At 27.8% G+C, this 17507-nt stretch overlaps 1 protein-coding gene across 2 annotated transcripts in view; it reads right to left on the bottom strand.

The window, feature by feature from the left end:
- Positions 1-4307: 4307 nt before the first annotated feature.
- LOC135927576 (disintegrin and metalloproteinase domain-containing protein 12-like) overlaps positions 4308-17507 on the bottom strand; it is a 40955-nt gene continuing 27755 nt past the window's right edge. For both annotated transcript variants that reach the window (XM_065463650.1, XM_065463651.1), the window contains exons 14-26: positions 17347-17442; positions 11983-12144; positions 11804-11885; positions 10436-10593; positions 10078-10190; positions 9778-9919; positions 9437-9544; positions 8816-8893; positions 7549-7660; positions 6706-6886; positions 5733-5914; positions 5088-5380; positions 4308-4481 (exon numbers count right to left, since the gene is read on the bottom strand). In XM_065463650.1, the coding sequence (XP_065319722.1) occupies positions 4398-4481; positions 5088-5380; positions 5733-5914; positions 6706-6886; positions 7549-7660; positions 8816-8893; positions 9437-9544; positions 9778-9919; positions 10078-10190; positions 10436-10593; positions 11804-11885; positions 11983-12144; positions 17347-17442 (1791 nt within the window). In that variant the 3' untranslated portion in view covers positions 4308-4397. The remainder of the gene's footprint in view (positions 4482-5087; positions 5381-5732; positions 5915-6705; positions 6887-7548; positions 7661-8815; positions 8894-9436; positions 9545-9777; positions 9920-10077; positions 10191-10435; positions 10594-11803; positions 11886-11982; positions 12145-17346; positions 17443-17507) is intronic.

Here is a 17507-nt window from a genome sequence, read left to right as displayed (position 1 = left end):
TTTTTATGCCCAATAGATTATATTAAAAAATTAATTTTCATTGTATTATATTTTTTAAAAACTTACAAAATCAATTTTGTTTTTTTAGACCTAGGCCTGGCCCTGGGACCCGAAAATTTCTAATGAACAAACCTCTATTTCAAAATATTTATTTTATACTCAATTTTATGCATTAAATTTGATATCAATTTTATTTTAATTACAAAAGATGATATAAAAAATTAATCAAACATTTCCCACCAAATTTTTTAAAAAAAACTTTTATTATTTTATTTAAAACTCATTTTATAATTGTGATATTAAATCAGGCAAAAAAGGAAGAATATGAAAGGAAGTATAACATTAATATCTTTTTCCGGCAACGGACCAGGCCTTGATTTTATTGATATTACCATTCCCCTGCAGAACTCTAATATTTATATCCAATTTTATATATAAAATAAAATTCACGAAAATTCCTTGGTTAAAAAGTCTTCACTTTTCAGATTTTGTTGACATTCATTCAAGTTAGAACTTTCAATTAGTGTTGTAAAACGGCTAGTTTTTAGCCGATTTTTAAAAACGGCTAACTTAGTATTTCATCCAGGATAGTATTACGCAAGCCTGAAGATTTTGTTTGTAGAAGGAACAAAGGTTTGGACACCTATTAGCGAAATCTCGAGGCTTAGGCAATGTTTTTCTGGCTAAAATATTGAGTTAGCCGTTTTTAAAAATCGGCACAAAAAGAGCCGTTTAACAACATTACTTCCAATGCTCAACAGAGACCTCCAGAAGTGCAATTTGCATGGACCGGTATTTTTAAAAAAAATTTTGTTCAGGGTTTATAAATTTTTTTCTACTACCATGGTTTTTAAAAATTTTATATATTTATACCTATTCGGCATTTCACGGATCGTTCTTCAGCGAATATGAAATCCGTATATAACTTTTCAAATTATCTAATCTCCCGATTTGCCGTAAATGGAGTGAGTTTGAATTACAACACTTTCTATTAGATTGATCGATGGTAATTCCCTTATTTTCTGTTCCTCATGTAATTTAGTCATTTATTAAAGTATCAGTCATTTTGCGCTTTCTCCCTTGCAACATGCGTAATCGCCTGAAATTAGGAAAGGGAAAAAGAAAGATAAAATAATTTATATTCTGAAGTTGCGAGACTTCCGTCGGTGGAAGTTCATCAGTTCGGGGTCAAGTAGCTGGATAGTTGTCAGTCCTTTTGAGCTTGTGTGTTCCAGAATAAGATAACTTAAAAACAATTACTGAAAATATTCAATAAGTAAAAAGCAAATAATTTAGTCTCAAAAAAGACATTTTTTTAAAAAAACAATTCTAAAAATTTTTAAACTAAAAATATGTGATGATGGTAAACCCAAAATTAAATCTTTTGTAGGGAAAGTAAAAAGCACAAAAAACAACACTAGTCGATAAATTTTTACCAAAAATATGGAAATAGAAAATATGATAAGTGAATGAATGTGATATATTGTTTCATGATACACAATTTTTAAATATATTTTATTTATTTTTAATTTTTATAAATAATAATGGCCATTTAAAATATTCGGCCCGACCAGAATATATTTAAAAAAATAAAAATACGGTCAGGTCCATGTAACCAGGCCGGGCTTAGGGACGGGCCTGCATGTCTCTCTCGACTACAAAATCATTATGATTTCATTTGCAATATAAAGATAACAAATAAGAAACAATATATTCAGGTCTTAGTCGAGAATTTCGAGTTGGGGGTGGGGGGGGGGAGGAATTGTTTATTTGGGAGGGTCAATATTTTTTAAATAAAACAAATAAGTTATGCAATCAGATATTTTTTTTGAAAATTTGTAAGAATAAAATATACAAAATAATAACAGATTAATGGATAAAATTTGAGTTATTTTTTTTTCATATACCAGTAAAATAAATTTTGTTTTCGTGGATCTTTCATTTACTCTCTAAACAATTGAAAGTAGAGAGCTGCAAAGTTAGACCCGGCCCGAGTCCGGCCAGGCCCTAATATTTTTAAAAAAATTTCGGGCCGGACCTTAGAAATTTTATTAAATATATCTAAATTTATCAATTTTATATTGAATTTTTTTATGTAAAATAAAAATTTTTGATTTAATTTATTGAAACTAAACGCTATATAACATATGTCTTTTATTTTAAGTAATAGTAAAAATTAATTTCTATTTTAAATAAATTCGGGCCTGGCCGGGGCGGTAAATTTTTTAAAAATAAATTTAGGGCCGGGCCGGCAAAACTTTTTAAAAAAAATTCGGGTTCGTGCCGGCAAAACTTTTTCAAAAAAAATTTCGGGCCGGGCTTGAAAAATTAAACCCGATGCAGATCACTAATTGAAAGTGCAAAGTCAAAAATGAAAATATTGAATACGTTATGTTATACCCAAATATTATGGGAAAAAATAAGTAATTTGAGTGTAAAATGTCTGCCTGAACATCTCCTTGTTCCTGAGGTTAAATCAGTTATATTCCAAAAGGAAAATTGGTAATTTTAAAGTTATTCGCCCTCTTTAATTTATTTATATTATTTTAACATTTGATATCGTATTGATCTATAATTAACGTTTGAGTATGATCGTGTGATAGGCAGCAAGTAATTCATCATTTTTAATATCTTATACTTCACTAAGAAAGAGTTATTTAAAAAAGTATTCGCCCTCTTCATGTGAGAATATTCGTACTCTTTCAATTTTTTAAAAATATTGCGTAATTTTAATAGTTGACATGTTTTGGTCTAATTAACGTTTAAGTATCATCGAATGATAGGCAGTAAGTGGTTTGCATTATCTATAATTTATCTTAATTGTATTAAATAAATCCTGCTAACAATGACTGACTTATTAGTTTCAAGAATTGGTTTAGAATAATTACGGGAACTAAAAAAGGCGGACATTGTTATTATAATTAATAACTAATACTTTAATAACTATTTTCTTGTTTATCAATTTGGCCAAATAAATTTTTTCTAAGAATCTTGTTTTTTCATTGAGATTAAATTAATGGCTAAATTAAAATTCAAAAACCAATATTGTTTCTTAAATTTGGGGGCCAGAATTTTTTCTAGAGGTCAGGTTTGGGGGCTGACATTTTTGGGGGGTGCATGTATTTAAATCAAATTAATAGGGATTAATTTGTAGGAGAAATCGAGGTGAAACATTATTGGGCGAGATACATAAAACTTATAACAAATATAGAATGTACCATGATAACGTAAGAGTAAGAGCATGATGGAACAGGGCATGTTGGAATACCTACACCGCAATAGTTAATATTTTCTGTTATCGATTATTTTATATTTTCTCTCAAATTTATTAGAAGAATCCAGCCAAGATTGCTTATGACTGATAGTTAAAATATTAAACATTAATTTTTAATGTATTAAATAAGCATTATATAAATGTAATATCAGATTAGTTTCCTTTTAGAGAAATATTACATCAAGCAAAATAGGTAACTAAACTTATATTATATTTACTATCTGAATTTTTTAAATAAGCATTTAAATACAATCAAATTGTGTAATTGACTTTGATTTGGTGAATGTCTATTACCCGTCTGGATCTTTTATTTTTTATAATAAAGCGTCCTGAAGGACAGACCATTAGAATTTAAAAACAGGTCTTTGCCAATTTTATGATAGAACGCGTCCTAATGCAGATCTTAGACCGGACGGGTCGTAAAACACATTTATTTTCTTCAAATAATTAGATAATAGCAATAATGCACCATACAAATTATTGTCTAATTTATTATAAGAATATAAATTTTCACTTTACATGATTCACAGATATTTTGATAATTATCGTATTCAGGGGGATTATAAAAGAAATATTTGCTTCGAAATATATATAAAACCCAATTTTTAGATTTGGATATGCGATAAAAAAATATATAAATAAGTGTTATTGACGTAAAGCATATTAAAAATATTAATTATTCATTAAAATGTTTTTTTATAAATATAAGTAATTAGTTTTCCAAGTAAAAGAAGAAAAAAGTAAGTATTAATAAAGTTAAATATTGCGATAAGACAGGATAAAACAATATATAGATGTAAAATGTGATCCTTAATTTAATGTATTTGGTTGAGCAATTATAAACGTCATAATTATAAAAAATTAGAAGCAAAAATTCAGTTATAGGCATTATAATTTACATTTTCATACATACAAATAATTTATTATTGCATTTTAGTAATATTTGTTGATATTTACATATTAACATAGATTTACATTGTGTATAAGCTAATGAGTATCTGTGTTGGTTTAAAAAGAAGAAGCAAATTAGGTGAAAAAATATAAGATAAAAAAAAACGCTTCCCATATGAAGAAAATATTTGAACCATCCGCACGATGGTCTTAATAGTTATGTTGTAAATTTTTATCGAGGTTTTTGAAAGGCAATAGCGCCCTCTTCTTCAAATTTTCGAGCGATGCGACTCACAGAGGATTCATGGCGCTGAACCTTGATGATGTATAGAACATAGTTTAACATTAATTATATTAGGAAATGTTAATGAAGGAATAGAAGGAAGAATGTGATCAAAATAATTAAATGGGAATTTACCTTATAAAAATTGGCAAATAATTTAAATTAGGAAAAGTTTAAACTAGTGTATTTAACTAATTACTTGGAGAAAAAATAGTAATTTAAGATACAATAAATTAATTATATTTGAAAAAATGTGGCGTTAATTAGTAACTTTAACAACACTAGTAATATAGAGGTATCAAAAAACTAAATATGAAATCTGAATTAGTAAGATACTATATTATTCATTGGTTATCATATTGTTACAACTCATGCAATTTCACGATAAAAATATATAACATATAATAAAATATAGCTCGCTCATAATGTTTTCGCGTAAGCATTTGTATTTCTGGGATTTGAGAAATGTTATTAGATGGGCATTATTGTATCTATCTCAATCAAGCCAGAGAACAACCATAAATAAATATTAATATTTTGAAATTGCAGATGGAACAATTTTTTTTTAAAATCAACCAAGCCACCAGGATGAAAATGAAACAATATAATAATTAAGCGACGGTGCCGTGAATATTTTACCTTAATTTTGGGAGGTAGAATTACATTTTGATAGACGGAAGAGGTGGAAGGGGACGGAGGTGGGAGCGGAGGTTGAGGTCTCCGTTTCGACCTTGTACTGCCACTATCTTGCATCACTTTCTTCTTACTTTTATTGATAAACATTTCCGATTTAGGCATCTTCATAATTCGTGCATCCTTACTGCCCTTGTGTTGTGGGGAATCAGGAATTATGGCAGGTGGTGGAGGAGGAGCCGGTCTTAGCGGATAGGGACCAGCACTCGGACGGTCAGTTAGAGGCCAATCAGTTATATCTATAGTGAGAGTAACGCAAAGCGATAAATGAATTTTAATTCAGAATGCCCGATTCATATATTATAATGGGCTTAGAATTAATTATTTTTTTAAAAAATAATTAATATTATATTAATAAATATTATTTTAATTTTTAAAAAAATATCGCATGTATATTTCAATCCTCGCGTTACAGGGATAGGAGTGATAAAACGAGTATTTAAATAGCAAACGTGTAAAAATTTAATCCAAATACTCCCTTTTTCATTTTATCACCATTTATTTAGCTGAATTAATTATATCTGTAAAACTTTCAAGATTTTTAATTAAGAAAAATTAAATTTTTTTTAGTGTTTTATGTCAAAAAATAACCTTTCAACAATTTGTTGTCTTTTTGTTCCATGAAGACGTGGTGAATATGTTGGGAGGTTAAGGAGTTTTGTTTGTTAAAATTCGCCAATTTTTCGGGCTTTTTAAATTTATCAGCGGTATTTTTCGAATCGTATTCCTTGTTTTTCGACTTGTAGTTTTTGAATAAATATGTCAAAACATTCCTAAAGTTTTGCCAAAAAATAAAAATTCACAAATATTACGTCATCCATTTGTTATGATCAGAAAATATCCTACTTAATTTAAAATTTCAGGAATAACCTGTTGTATAAAAATTTAACTTTATACCATATTTTTTTGGTTTCTAGTGTTGGTAAATGTTAAATCTAGGAGTAAAAAAAAATCGAGAATTGCGAATTGCTCATTTTATTAGTTAATTCAAATAAAAATAAATGATATGCTCAGTAAATTAATTTTAAACGTATTTATATATTTTTTAACTAAGTTTTATATGATTTCAAGTAAAAAACTTTTAGAGATTTATGGGATAAAATAAAATAAATAAGATTTGTTTGCTTAGGAGTAAGATGAGGGAACATTTTTTAAAGCTTATTTTCATCATATTCTTTCTGCAAGTTGATCATTTTACGGTATTCGTGAATACGCGGCTTAGATTATGAAGAAAGAAAGATGCCATGCAATTTAAATTATAAATAGTTTGTAATAAATGACTAAATTAAATAGTTATAATCATAATTATTTATACCTTTTAAATTAAAATTTATTAAAACATAAAAAAAACTCATATAAAAATTGAGGGGGTGGGGCGGGAAGTTTTCTAAGAGTCAGGCCTAGTTACGGATATGCTGGTTAATCTTCACGAGTTTGGCCTAAAAGTTGTATTTATAAATTCAATTATATAACGCCTAAAGCTTATAATAAAGGGGATCTTTTTTTTAAAAGTATAATGGTTGTTTGAGATCATTTTTCCTCAAAATTTTCAAAATATGAATACCTGACAAATGTGGTCATAGTGTGTGGTCCATCGTAATCGCGGCCATTTTTATCGTAGGTGCGTCTTTTATGGCAATTGCCATAACGAGTTCGAATTTTGTAAACACAATATGTCATTAAACATATCGAAGGAACGAAACACAAAAAGAGCAAAAGTAGGGCTTTTATAAATGGTTTTATCCCTGTTAATTATTTTTTTTTTCAAATGGAATCTATAAAAACGAAGGATAAAAGAAAGTTGTTAAAATGGAAAATTTTGGTTAACCTAGATCAGTGCTTAATATTATAAAACATTTTGATATGAATTTGACAGAAAGGAACCGAAAAGAAGTCAAGATAAGGAGGTAGTCATATTTGAAGGTTTAATTATATATGTGAAACATGGGCAATAAAAGCGGCCCATAAAGCCAAATAGGAAAGAACTGAGGATGATTAGATGGAAGGGTATCTCTGAAAGAGAGAAAAACTAGCAAGGAATTGTGAGCAAGAATGAGTAGTGATTGGAGTGGTAATGCGAAAAAATAGACTAAGATGGTTTGGGCATGTGGAACGTAAGAGAAAAGATGAATGGGTAAAGAGATGCGCCTTGATGGAAGTAGAAGTGTCAAGACATAGAAGAAGACCCAAAATGACGTATCAAGGTGATAGCGGCGGATATGAGAAAAATAAATCCTATAAATATTGATGCTAAGGGCCGTTAAAAATGGAAAAGAAAAATCAGCGGAAAAATTGGCCAACCTTGGTAAACCTGAAAATTGCTATTAACGGGGAAGATTTATTATATATGTCAAAAATAATATATTAATAATTATATAGTGATGATATTTAAAAAAAATGCAATTACTGGTGATATTCGCTGGGGGTCCGCTGTTGATGCTTCCTCCTATGCCAGGTTTATCGCAATAAGGAGGGCCATACCCCTTGTAACAATGACAATTGTTTTCGCTATTACATATCTAAATCGTTACAAAATATTTTAACATTTTTTTAAATTATAATACGGGGGTTTAACTCACATCATGAGAACACAAAATTAAGTAAACAATATTTTTTTACATTTTACCCTGTTTAAATTTGAAAATCATAGATAAAAAAAAGAAATTAATATCTTTTAGAATAAAGTGCATTTTAAAAGACAAAAAAGAAGTTGCTTGTATAGCCCCACCTAAAAAATAATTTTTTAAAAAACAATATTTTGATTTTTTTATAGTAAAATACTCAATTATTTTTTATGGGTGGGTTTTGATATATATTTTTTTTGGAAAGTAATCCAGAGATTAATAAAAATTCTGAAGATCTTTAAAAAAATCATTTTTACCTTTTCTAAATAACGATCAAAATATTACTCGGAATCGTGAAAAATCTTGATGTCGCCTTACACTTTAGCTTTTAAATATACTTAATATTTCTAATTAAACTATCATAGTTTATCAAAAAAATTATTCTTAAGTATTCATGGAATATATTATAAATAATTACAAAATATATTCATAAAATATGTTCTAAAACTTATATTACCTATAAAAAAATTCCATAAAAATATATTTTTTAATATAAATGATATTTTTAAGCTACTGCCTTCAGAATTTGCTTTTAATTATTTGTAAAAAATATAAAAGTTGAGATATTTTTATTTATAAAAAAAATACAAAGTTTTAACAAGTAAAACACCTAATTTAATTATATTTAGGAATTAAATGTCTTTTATATTCTCTCTATAAAAAATAAAAATTAAATAGTATTAAAAAAATTTCTCGTTTCAAAATGGACTTTTTTGGAACATTTTATCAAAAGTATTTTTATATATAATATTTGAATTAAAAAGGGGATAAAATGTGAAAAAAAATGGCGTTTACATATTTTATATTTCCATTATGTGAAGTTCAACTTTTGTTCGAAAACAACGCAAAATTCTATATAATTCAGTCATGAGATAGCAAATTTTTTTTAAAATTATGATTTATGCTATAATGTCGAACCCTGAAATGTCGATCTTTTCAGACCTTCTTTATAAAAATTTTATTTACTTTTTATTTAACTGAATGTTTATTTTTTAACACAAATATTATATATTGTAATTTTGATTTAATAAATATATGTATATAAGGTACCCCGTGACCACTGCAATTCTTCCGGCATTTCCTGATGTTCACTTTGGATTCGTGGATGCAGGATCTATTCACGCATACCTAAATATTCATTTTTTAAAAAAAATAAATAGTATGGAAATTATTGAGGATTCTTCGCTAAACATAGGATAAATTGAAAAACGTTAAGGAATTTAAATTTTATTATTATTAAAATTAAATAGCATATCACACATATTAAATATGTAAAGAACTTTTGATAACAAGAAATTAAAAAAGAATATATTGAGACTTTATTTCAAGCATTATCATTTTTTAAATGATAAAATCTTTATACAAAATAAAATGAAATAAAGATAAGAAAAAAGAGGAGGAATAGGAAAACAATAAAATTCTTCTTTAAAATATATAATAAACTCTTATAAAAAAAACAATTTAAAATTGAGAGATAAAAAAAATCTCTAAAATTATTTCAGTCTGTTCTTATTTAATAAAGTAACTTCTTTGCCCTGTTAACCCTTGAATTAAAAGAGTACTTTCTGCAATAAGAACTCCATAATTTATAAATACTTCTTTTATTTAATCTATAATTTAAGAGTTTATCACACAATTATATATTTTTTAAAGAATGGAGAATGCATAAACTTTTTCGGGCCCGCAGGTCGCGCCATCAGGAGTCATGCCAGCATCTTTGACTTGCGATCCTAGATCAATGAAGACAGAATGGCAAGACCAGTAACGTGTCGATTGACGCTAATAAGTTTTTAGGAAAATTATCTTGAAAACCTTTAATTTAGTATAATTTGTTTCGAAAGTGTCCTCATAATTAGATGGCTGGTTGTTGGGAATTTAATTTAAGAAAAAATATTCAAATAAAAATAAATATATCTTCCAAATCTTATTCTTCTCTCATTTTTGTATCTTATTATAAAATCAATAAAAAATAAATACATTATTTTATCAAGTTTATATTTTGGAAAATAAACCTTTATTCTAGGACTAAGATTAAATGGTTTGGTGACACTGGCATATCTGACATAAGAGTGCCATTCTTTACGACCAGATGTGTCCCCATAAATCGGCCTTTCTGCCTCATCCACACAATGCACACGCCCGCACATGTAATCACTTATTGGGAAAACGCGATAATATAAATAGATAATTTTTAAAATGAACTAGAATAAATATGGCGATTATGAGATTAGAAAGGAGTTCATATTATTTGGAAACCATGCAAATCGATAAAATGTTAGGAAAAAATAAATACTCGAAATGTAAAAAATTACTCGTTGGGACATGAAGTGAAAGAAGTGGATACAATGTCGTATCCGCAATCACCATTTTTGTGCCGCGCGTCAATCGTTTCAATGCTGGGAGATTGACGAGAGGATAATGACACCTTTCATATTTTTTAACAGATATTTTTATGTTATACCATTCTAAATAGGGTTATTCACTATATTTAATATTTATGCGAAAGCACGTTTAAAATTCATTGCTAAATAACATCCTTTCTACGATTAAACGGTAACGCGGAGTTTTTAAAGGTTCCAGATTGAAATCAATCAATTTAGTTACAAAAGATAATAATAATAATAATATTGAAAGAGATTTCAATAAAATTCGAGAAATGTAAAGGCATACCTTTTGTCGGGCGGGATTATCGGAAAAGGCGTTTTGTTTGAAACAAGTAGGTACAGCCATTTTTGCGGAAGTTCCCCAAATAAGTTTGCACTGAGATGCGTAAGATTGACATTGCCCGTAAAAACAATGTCCTTTCGAATAAACTTCAGTGTACAGGTCTATTTAAAATAAATTTGATCTAAAGAAAAGGGCATATTTCCCTAACTCATAAAAAATATATTTAAAATATCGTATTTTATTGATAGATTATATTTCTCCATTATAAAATTATTTAAATAAATATATTTAAGAATTCTTTGATTTAAAAATGAAAATATAAAGTTGAAAGTAGCATGTTAAACGGCTCGATTTAGTCAATTATAATTTAAGATTTTACCCAAAATAATATTACACGAGCGTTGAGATTTCGTTAATAGATGTCTAAATCTTTCCGCCATCTATGAGTATAATCTTCAAGCTTGCGAAATATTTTTCGGCGAAAATATTGGGTTAGCCTTTTTGAAAATTGAACCAGTTAAAAACACTAGTTGATAGATACATAAATACTAATAACTAGTATTGTTAAGAGTTATTTTCGGAAAGTAACCAGTTATCGTTATATTCTTGAAAAATTGTGTTATATTGCAAGTTACTTTACCCTCGAATTTTATACTGGGACATAGCAGATGTTACTACAAAAAAACCTGTCAATATTTTGACCTGAATTTTCGATAGCCTTTTTATCCGCTAAACCATGTTCTACAAAGGTTTTTATATTTTTGTTGAATAAATTTTAAAATATGAACATTTTTGATATGAAAATTTAAATTAATATAATATTTATTTACATTGGGAAAGAAATTTAACAATATAATGCTTATTCATGCCCAAAAAATATATGAATAATAAAGTATTTTTTTTTTCATAAAAATTGAGTTCAAATAATTTAAATTTTTCAAATTTTCTATCAAAAGGGCATGCTGGGTTTTCTCTAAAAAACTACTCTAGACTAAACTAAACTTTTAAAAGATGGCTTGATATAAATGAGGCATTTTATTCAATATAAGCAATTCTAAATTTGGATAAGCATCAAAAATATAATAAATATTTAAAAAAAATAACTGATTACTTTTGTCATTACACAAAAAATGCAGTTACTAATAACATTTTTTTTGCAAAAAATATGCCTAGCTACCATATCACACCACCACTAATCTTATATTTAACACAAAAGGGTATAATTTCATCATCTCATTTATAAAACAATAGATAGACTAAGTGTATGAAACAATTTTTTCATTTAGATTAGATTACACTAATGGAGATTATGGCATAATATTTCCGAAAAATGTAATAGGCTAAATTAAAATAATATGATAAATTATATACCTGGATCTTCGTCAATGGCTCCTAGCAATTTATCGTTGTTCGAGCTATTAGTTTCTATATCTAAATCTATTTTATTCGCTATCTGAAAAAATAAAAATATGGATTATTAAATCATTTTCAATTATTCAAAAATCAATTTTAGAAGTATTAAAATGAAACAAAAAGGAAAAATTGCTCACTAGATCAAGGTGCCCAAGGTCTAGGAGGGAATTGGAGGAAGGGCAAGGCATTGCGTCTTGTACATGAATGTCACGCGGACAGAATTCCGATTTTCCATCGCAAAACTCAGGCAAGTCGCAAACCCCATTTACTCGCCTACACACGCTCGCCGCTGGTCTCAACTGTATTCATTCAAAAAAAATTCATAATTCATACGTTTGCTATGAAATATAATAGATAACTCAAATCACTCAAAATATGTTTTAAAATTGGGAACTAATAAAAACAATCATTTTAAGATTGATATATTTATTGATTATTTAACGACCAGATATTTTCCTTAATTCAAATATTAAACACTCAGTTAAGAAACGAACTTCGGAAATTATATCATTAATATTTGGGAAGCCAAAAGTAGTTGATAGGAGTGGTGTTAACGGATCACATGGGAAAAATGGGTATTTATTAAACTAGTAATACAGGATTGTAAAATTTATGTGGGGAGCAGAAGGCAAGAAAAGAAATAGGTATTCTGCAACACACAAAAGAATTTTGATTTAACGGACGACCCAAGCCAAGTCTCAAGACATTTTGTTTCAAAAGATGATCATCGTTTTTATGCAGCGCATAGAGTTATATTTTAAAAAATATATGGGATGACGAAATGTTATTAATTTTTTTGTTCCCGCATAAAATTAATATGATGCAACATGATATTTAGAAATTTTTTTATTGATTCATGTATAGTGTAATATAAAACTAACAAATTTTTTTAATTAAAAATGGCGGCTCTCTCTGGTGGTTTCAAATTCATATCATTGACACCTTATGGAAACTGAAACAGTTTCTATTTTCATTTAGATATAGTGGTACGTTGCATGGTTTGGAAGACCACCCTGTTCTTCTGAATTTACCTTTGTAACAGAGGGTACACCGTAGGGTGGTTCCTGCCTGAGGTTTATGAGCTGAGTTTTTTAGTCTAATTTCTGAAAGGATATAAGGCCTATTATTTTTTCTTTGCATTGATATATAACTATCATTCGGAATATTATCATCCCTATCAACATTTTTGCAGTGTTCCAATTCGCTAGCAATTATTTGTCTTCGGAATTCTTTCGATGAGAGTTTATTGTCTGTAAAAGATTGTAGCTTATGAATGAATTATAGCCGCATCTATCAGCCAAAAGAATAATGGCAGCCACCATTTTCGCCACCTTCGCGAAATTTCATGTAAAGGCTTTAAATGGTCGATATGGTCAACAGACCCCATAAATTTATTATATATCTTTATCATTGAACATTTTACATCAAATACTTCCCCTTTTTTTTTATTTTTTCTCTTCACAGTATCCACTGATCTCGGATCAATATAATTGGACATTATAAATACGTCCCGATTATCTCGCCTTTTAAAAAATAATAAGCCTTATATCCTTCCAGATTAGACTAAAAAACTCAGCTCATCAACCTCAGGCAGGAACCTCCCGAAGGTGTACCCTCTTTGGTAAAAAGTTAAATCCCAGAAGAACAAGATGGTGGTGCAAATCTGCAACGTACCACTATGTCTAAATAAAAACAGAAACTGTTTCGAAAGTTTCCATAAGGTGTGATCAAAAAAGGCACATTTTAGGCCGACCCCTTTTAAAATTGTTAAAATTTTCTAGAATTATTTAGATAGGTAAATAAATGAAAAAGCCGTTTATTTTAGCTTGCTAGCACACCTGGTTCCCGATATATGGGGGCTCAAAAGTGCAAAAAAAAGCCATTTCAGAATCTGTAAAATTTTTAAAATGCTTATATCCCAAAAACTATTTATAGTAAAAAAAATATATAATATATCAAATTGTAGGTAAAAAAAAATCTCTAAAGGGCTATCAAAAAATAATAAAAATTGGTGCCAATTTGAGTCTTTAACTTCCGGTTTACCTATATAGCTTTACCTGTATTTTTAGGCAAAAAAGGGAGTTTATTTTCGAAGTTTATTTATTGCTTTTTATTTAAACACCTTTGCTAAATATATATATACGATGTCAAAACCTTGGCGACGCTATCGATCGACTCTATACATTTTTACCAAAATTTGAAGAAAAAATAGATGGCGCTAATGGTTGAAAAATATTATTCCTAAGGAAAATGAAAATAATGATACGTTTATAAGAAATATGATAAAATTTTCCAGTTCTGCCCCCTCCCCACCATCCTTAAAAAGTTTTACATTTTTTAAATCTCTACTTTGCTACTATAGCAAATGACTTATTAGCTCGATAATATATAACGCCTGCAGTAAAAACGAATATTTTATTAGGCAAATTATCGATTATATTTTACTAGCATATTATTTTACAAAATAAACTTTTTAAAACGATCTCTCTTTCTGCGTAATTTTTAACTTGACCGTTCAGATTAATTTTAAATAATTCAACACGTCTGCATATTATTTTATCGTCTGTCTACCCAATAACATTCGGGATTTGAAGAGTGCAAAAACATATATTCTAGGTGCTGATCAATTACAATATATTCTATATCACGATGAAGGTACCAAATATTAAAATGTTACAAGCCATTTAATCTACAAGACATGCTTATTATCGCAAGAATCTAAGAAAAATTCTACCCTGGATGACCCAAAAAATTTACCATTCAATTTAGATATATTAATATACCATGCCGATAAAAATTAACAAGCATTCCTTATATTTCAAATGACAATGTAGATATTGATTCTCCCCCTCATATAATTAATCGAGAGGCTATTGAAACATTAATATATCTTTATAATCAATAGGGGAATCTCCCAATATAAGAAAACGCTTATGTGAAAAGAAATATTTGAAGAAAAAAATATATAGAGTAAAAAAAAAAATTTAACCACTAAAATTATACCATTATCTTCATCAAATGATGAAAACTTCGATGAAATTATAGATACCTTAAAAATCAATTTCTTACAACTGTCGGTAACAAATAAATATAGTTTACTAACATTATTACCATCAAATTGGACAGTAAAAAAAATTGTAAAAGAATTTAATATTTCATATCATATGGCGTTAAAATCAAAAGGTTTAATAAAAGAAAAAGGGTTTTTTTTCAACACCGAATCCTAAACCCGGCAAGGCAATAGATGCTGCCACCTTTGCTGTTGTCAAATTTTTTTATAGCAATGATGAATAAAGCAGATCGATGCCTGAGAAAAGGGATTTTGTTTCTATAATAAAAAATGGTGAAAAGATTCAAGTCCAAAAAAGATTAATTTTAATTAATTTACGAGAGCCATATCTTAAATTTAAAGATATTCATTCAAATATTAAAATTGGACTAACTAAATTTTGTTTTAAATATATATTTTAAATTATGGAATGAATATGATTTTATCTATATTTCTATGTATTAATAAAAATGAATATTAAGATAAATTATATGAAAGATATTTGTTATTGGAAATTTGTTACATTATTAAGTGTCTAATGGGCATTTCCCCACTCTGCCCCTCAGTTTATTTAGTATATTTAATAGAAATTTTTTAGTATAAAAAGTGAAAATATCCGGTTATTGATAAGTTAGGAGCAAAATTTTAACCATAATCCGTAATTTCATAAAGCGCTATCTATTTTTTTCACCGATTTTTGGAGTCGATAGCTTCGTCAAGGTTTTGACATCGTATATATATTTAGCAAAGGTGTTTAAATAAAAAGCAATAAATAAATTTCGAAAACAAACTCCGTTTTTTGCTTAAAAACACAGGTGAAGCAAAATAGATAAACCGAAAGTTAACGGCTCAAATTGTGACCAATTTTTATTGTATTTTGATAGCTCTTTAGAGATTTATTTTACCTATAATTTGCTATATTATATATCAATCTACTATAAATAGTTTTTGAAATATAAGACTTTTAAAAATTTTACAGATTCCAAAGTGGATCTTTTTGCACCTTTGAGCCCCTATATCTCGGGAACCAGGTGTGCTAGCGAGCTAAAATAAACGGCTTTCTCATTTTTTTACTTATCTAAATAATTCCAGAAATTTTTAACAATTTTAAAAGGGGTTGGCCGAATCGTGATCGATTTGACGTGGAATGACTCTGATATGAATTTGAAACCACCAGAGAGAGCAGTCATTATAAATTAGAAAATTTATTTTGTGTGTTTTATGTTATAATAAATGAATCAATAAAAAAATTACTAAATATCGTGTTGCATCATATCAATTTTATGAGGGAACTTAAAGGGCTCGTTATGTTGATTGAATTATTTTATTCCTTTTCTGTTAATATGATACATTAATTATTTAAAATAAATAAATGATAACCATGGACTCAGTTTTTAAATTTGTTACTTTTTTTAACTGAAGGAAAAAATATGTTATAGCTTTTATTTGGCTTATCAGTCAGTTCTGACCTAGCGATTGATTTTAGGCCAAAACATGAGGTTGGTGGACATGGGTGGGTGTCGGTGCTAAGTAACATAGTAGACCAGTTTTTATAATTTTGGTTTATTACGGGTTTATCAACCTTACTATAAATTTGTTAAATTTTATTATACGATTATAAATTTGAATAAATATAGTTAAAGTTAATATGCAAAATATTGGATTAAGTAATAATTGTTTTGTTTTTCCCTGAGAAAGGCACTGGATTATATATTTATAACTGAAATCAGATACCTACATGCTCCGGACTACCCGGACCGGGCCGTAGAAATGTTTTAAAAATCCGGGTCGGGCAATTAGAACATCTAGATTTAAATACAAGACTTCGTAGTGGGGAAAGTTTTTACCAATTGTGTAACATAAATTGAGTTGTATTTTCAATACACTTATAATGTACTAATAGCCAACACATCGAATCCACCCAAAATTTCTATTTTTTTGTAATTTGTGTAAATAGCGTGGACATTTTAAATTTTCAATGAATGTAAACCTTTAAAGGGAACATTTATCGGAAATAATGTGCCGAGTTTAAGTATATAAAATTAACTGGATTAAAAAATATTTGTTTTTTGAATATCGGGAAAAAAATCCATTCAAAAAAGAAAACCTCATATTTTTTGTTATATTTCATATATTTTAAAAGGTTATAATATCAAACGTTATTTAAATAATATATTTGTTATACAATAATATAGCGTATTTATATTAAATATTATATAAAAGGTCAGTTAAATTGAATAATTATAGAATAGTATATAATAAGAATTGAAAATAAAAAGTTACCATTGACCATATATTATGAGGTTTTCAAGTTATAAAAATTTTCATTTAAATTTTTTAAAAAAATAAAGAAGTTTTTCAGTTGTATTAAATAACTTCCCATAGCTTTGAGAATTTAATTAGCAGTAATTATTTTAGCGATTATTATTTTAACATATTTTAAAATGCGAACCTGACAAGTAAAGAAATTACAACACGATCCGGTGGCACAACTGGAATTGACGCTGAGTTTGCAAGTCACTGGATTACAACATTTGTTTTGGCAATACTACCGATCAATCGGACATATTTAAATAAAAATATTTTTGTAATTTATTAATGAAAATAAATAGA

Source organism: Gordionus sp. m RMFG-2023, chromosome 3 (assembly GCF_954871325.1).
Source record: "Gordionus sp. m RMFG-2023 chromosome 3, tfGorSpeb1-WG-v2, whole genome shotgun sequence".
NCBI classification, from domain to species: Eukaryota; Metazoa; Nematomorpha; class Gordioida; order Chordodea; family Parachordodidae; genus Gordionus; species Gordionus sp. m RMFG-2023.
Note: the sequence above shows the minus strand (reverse complement) of the source record. Positions and strands in the feature narration are given on the sequence as shown.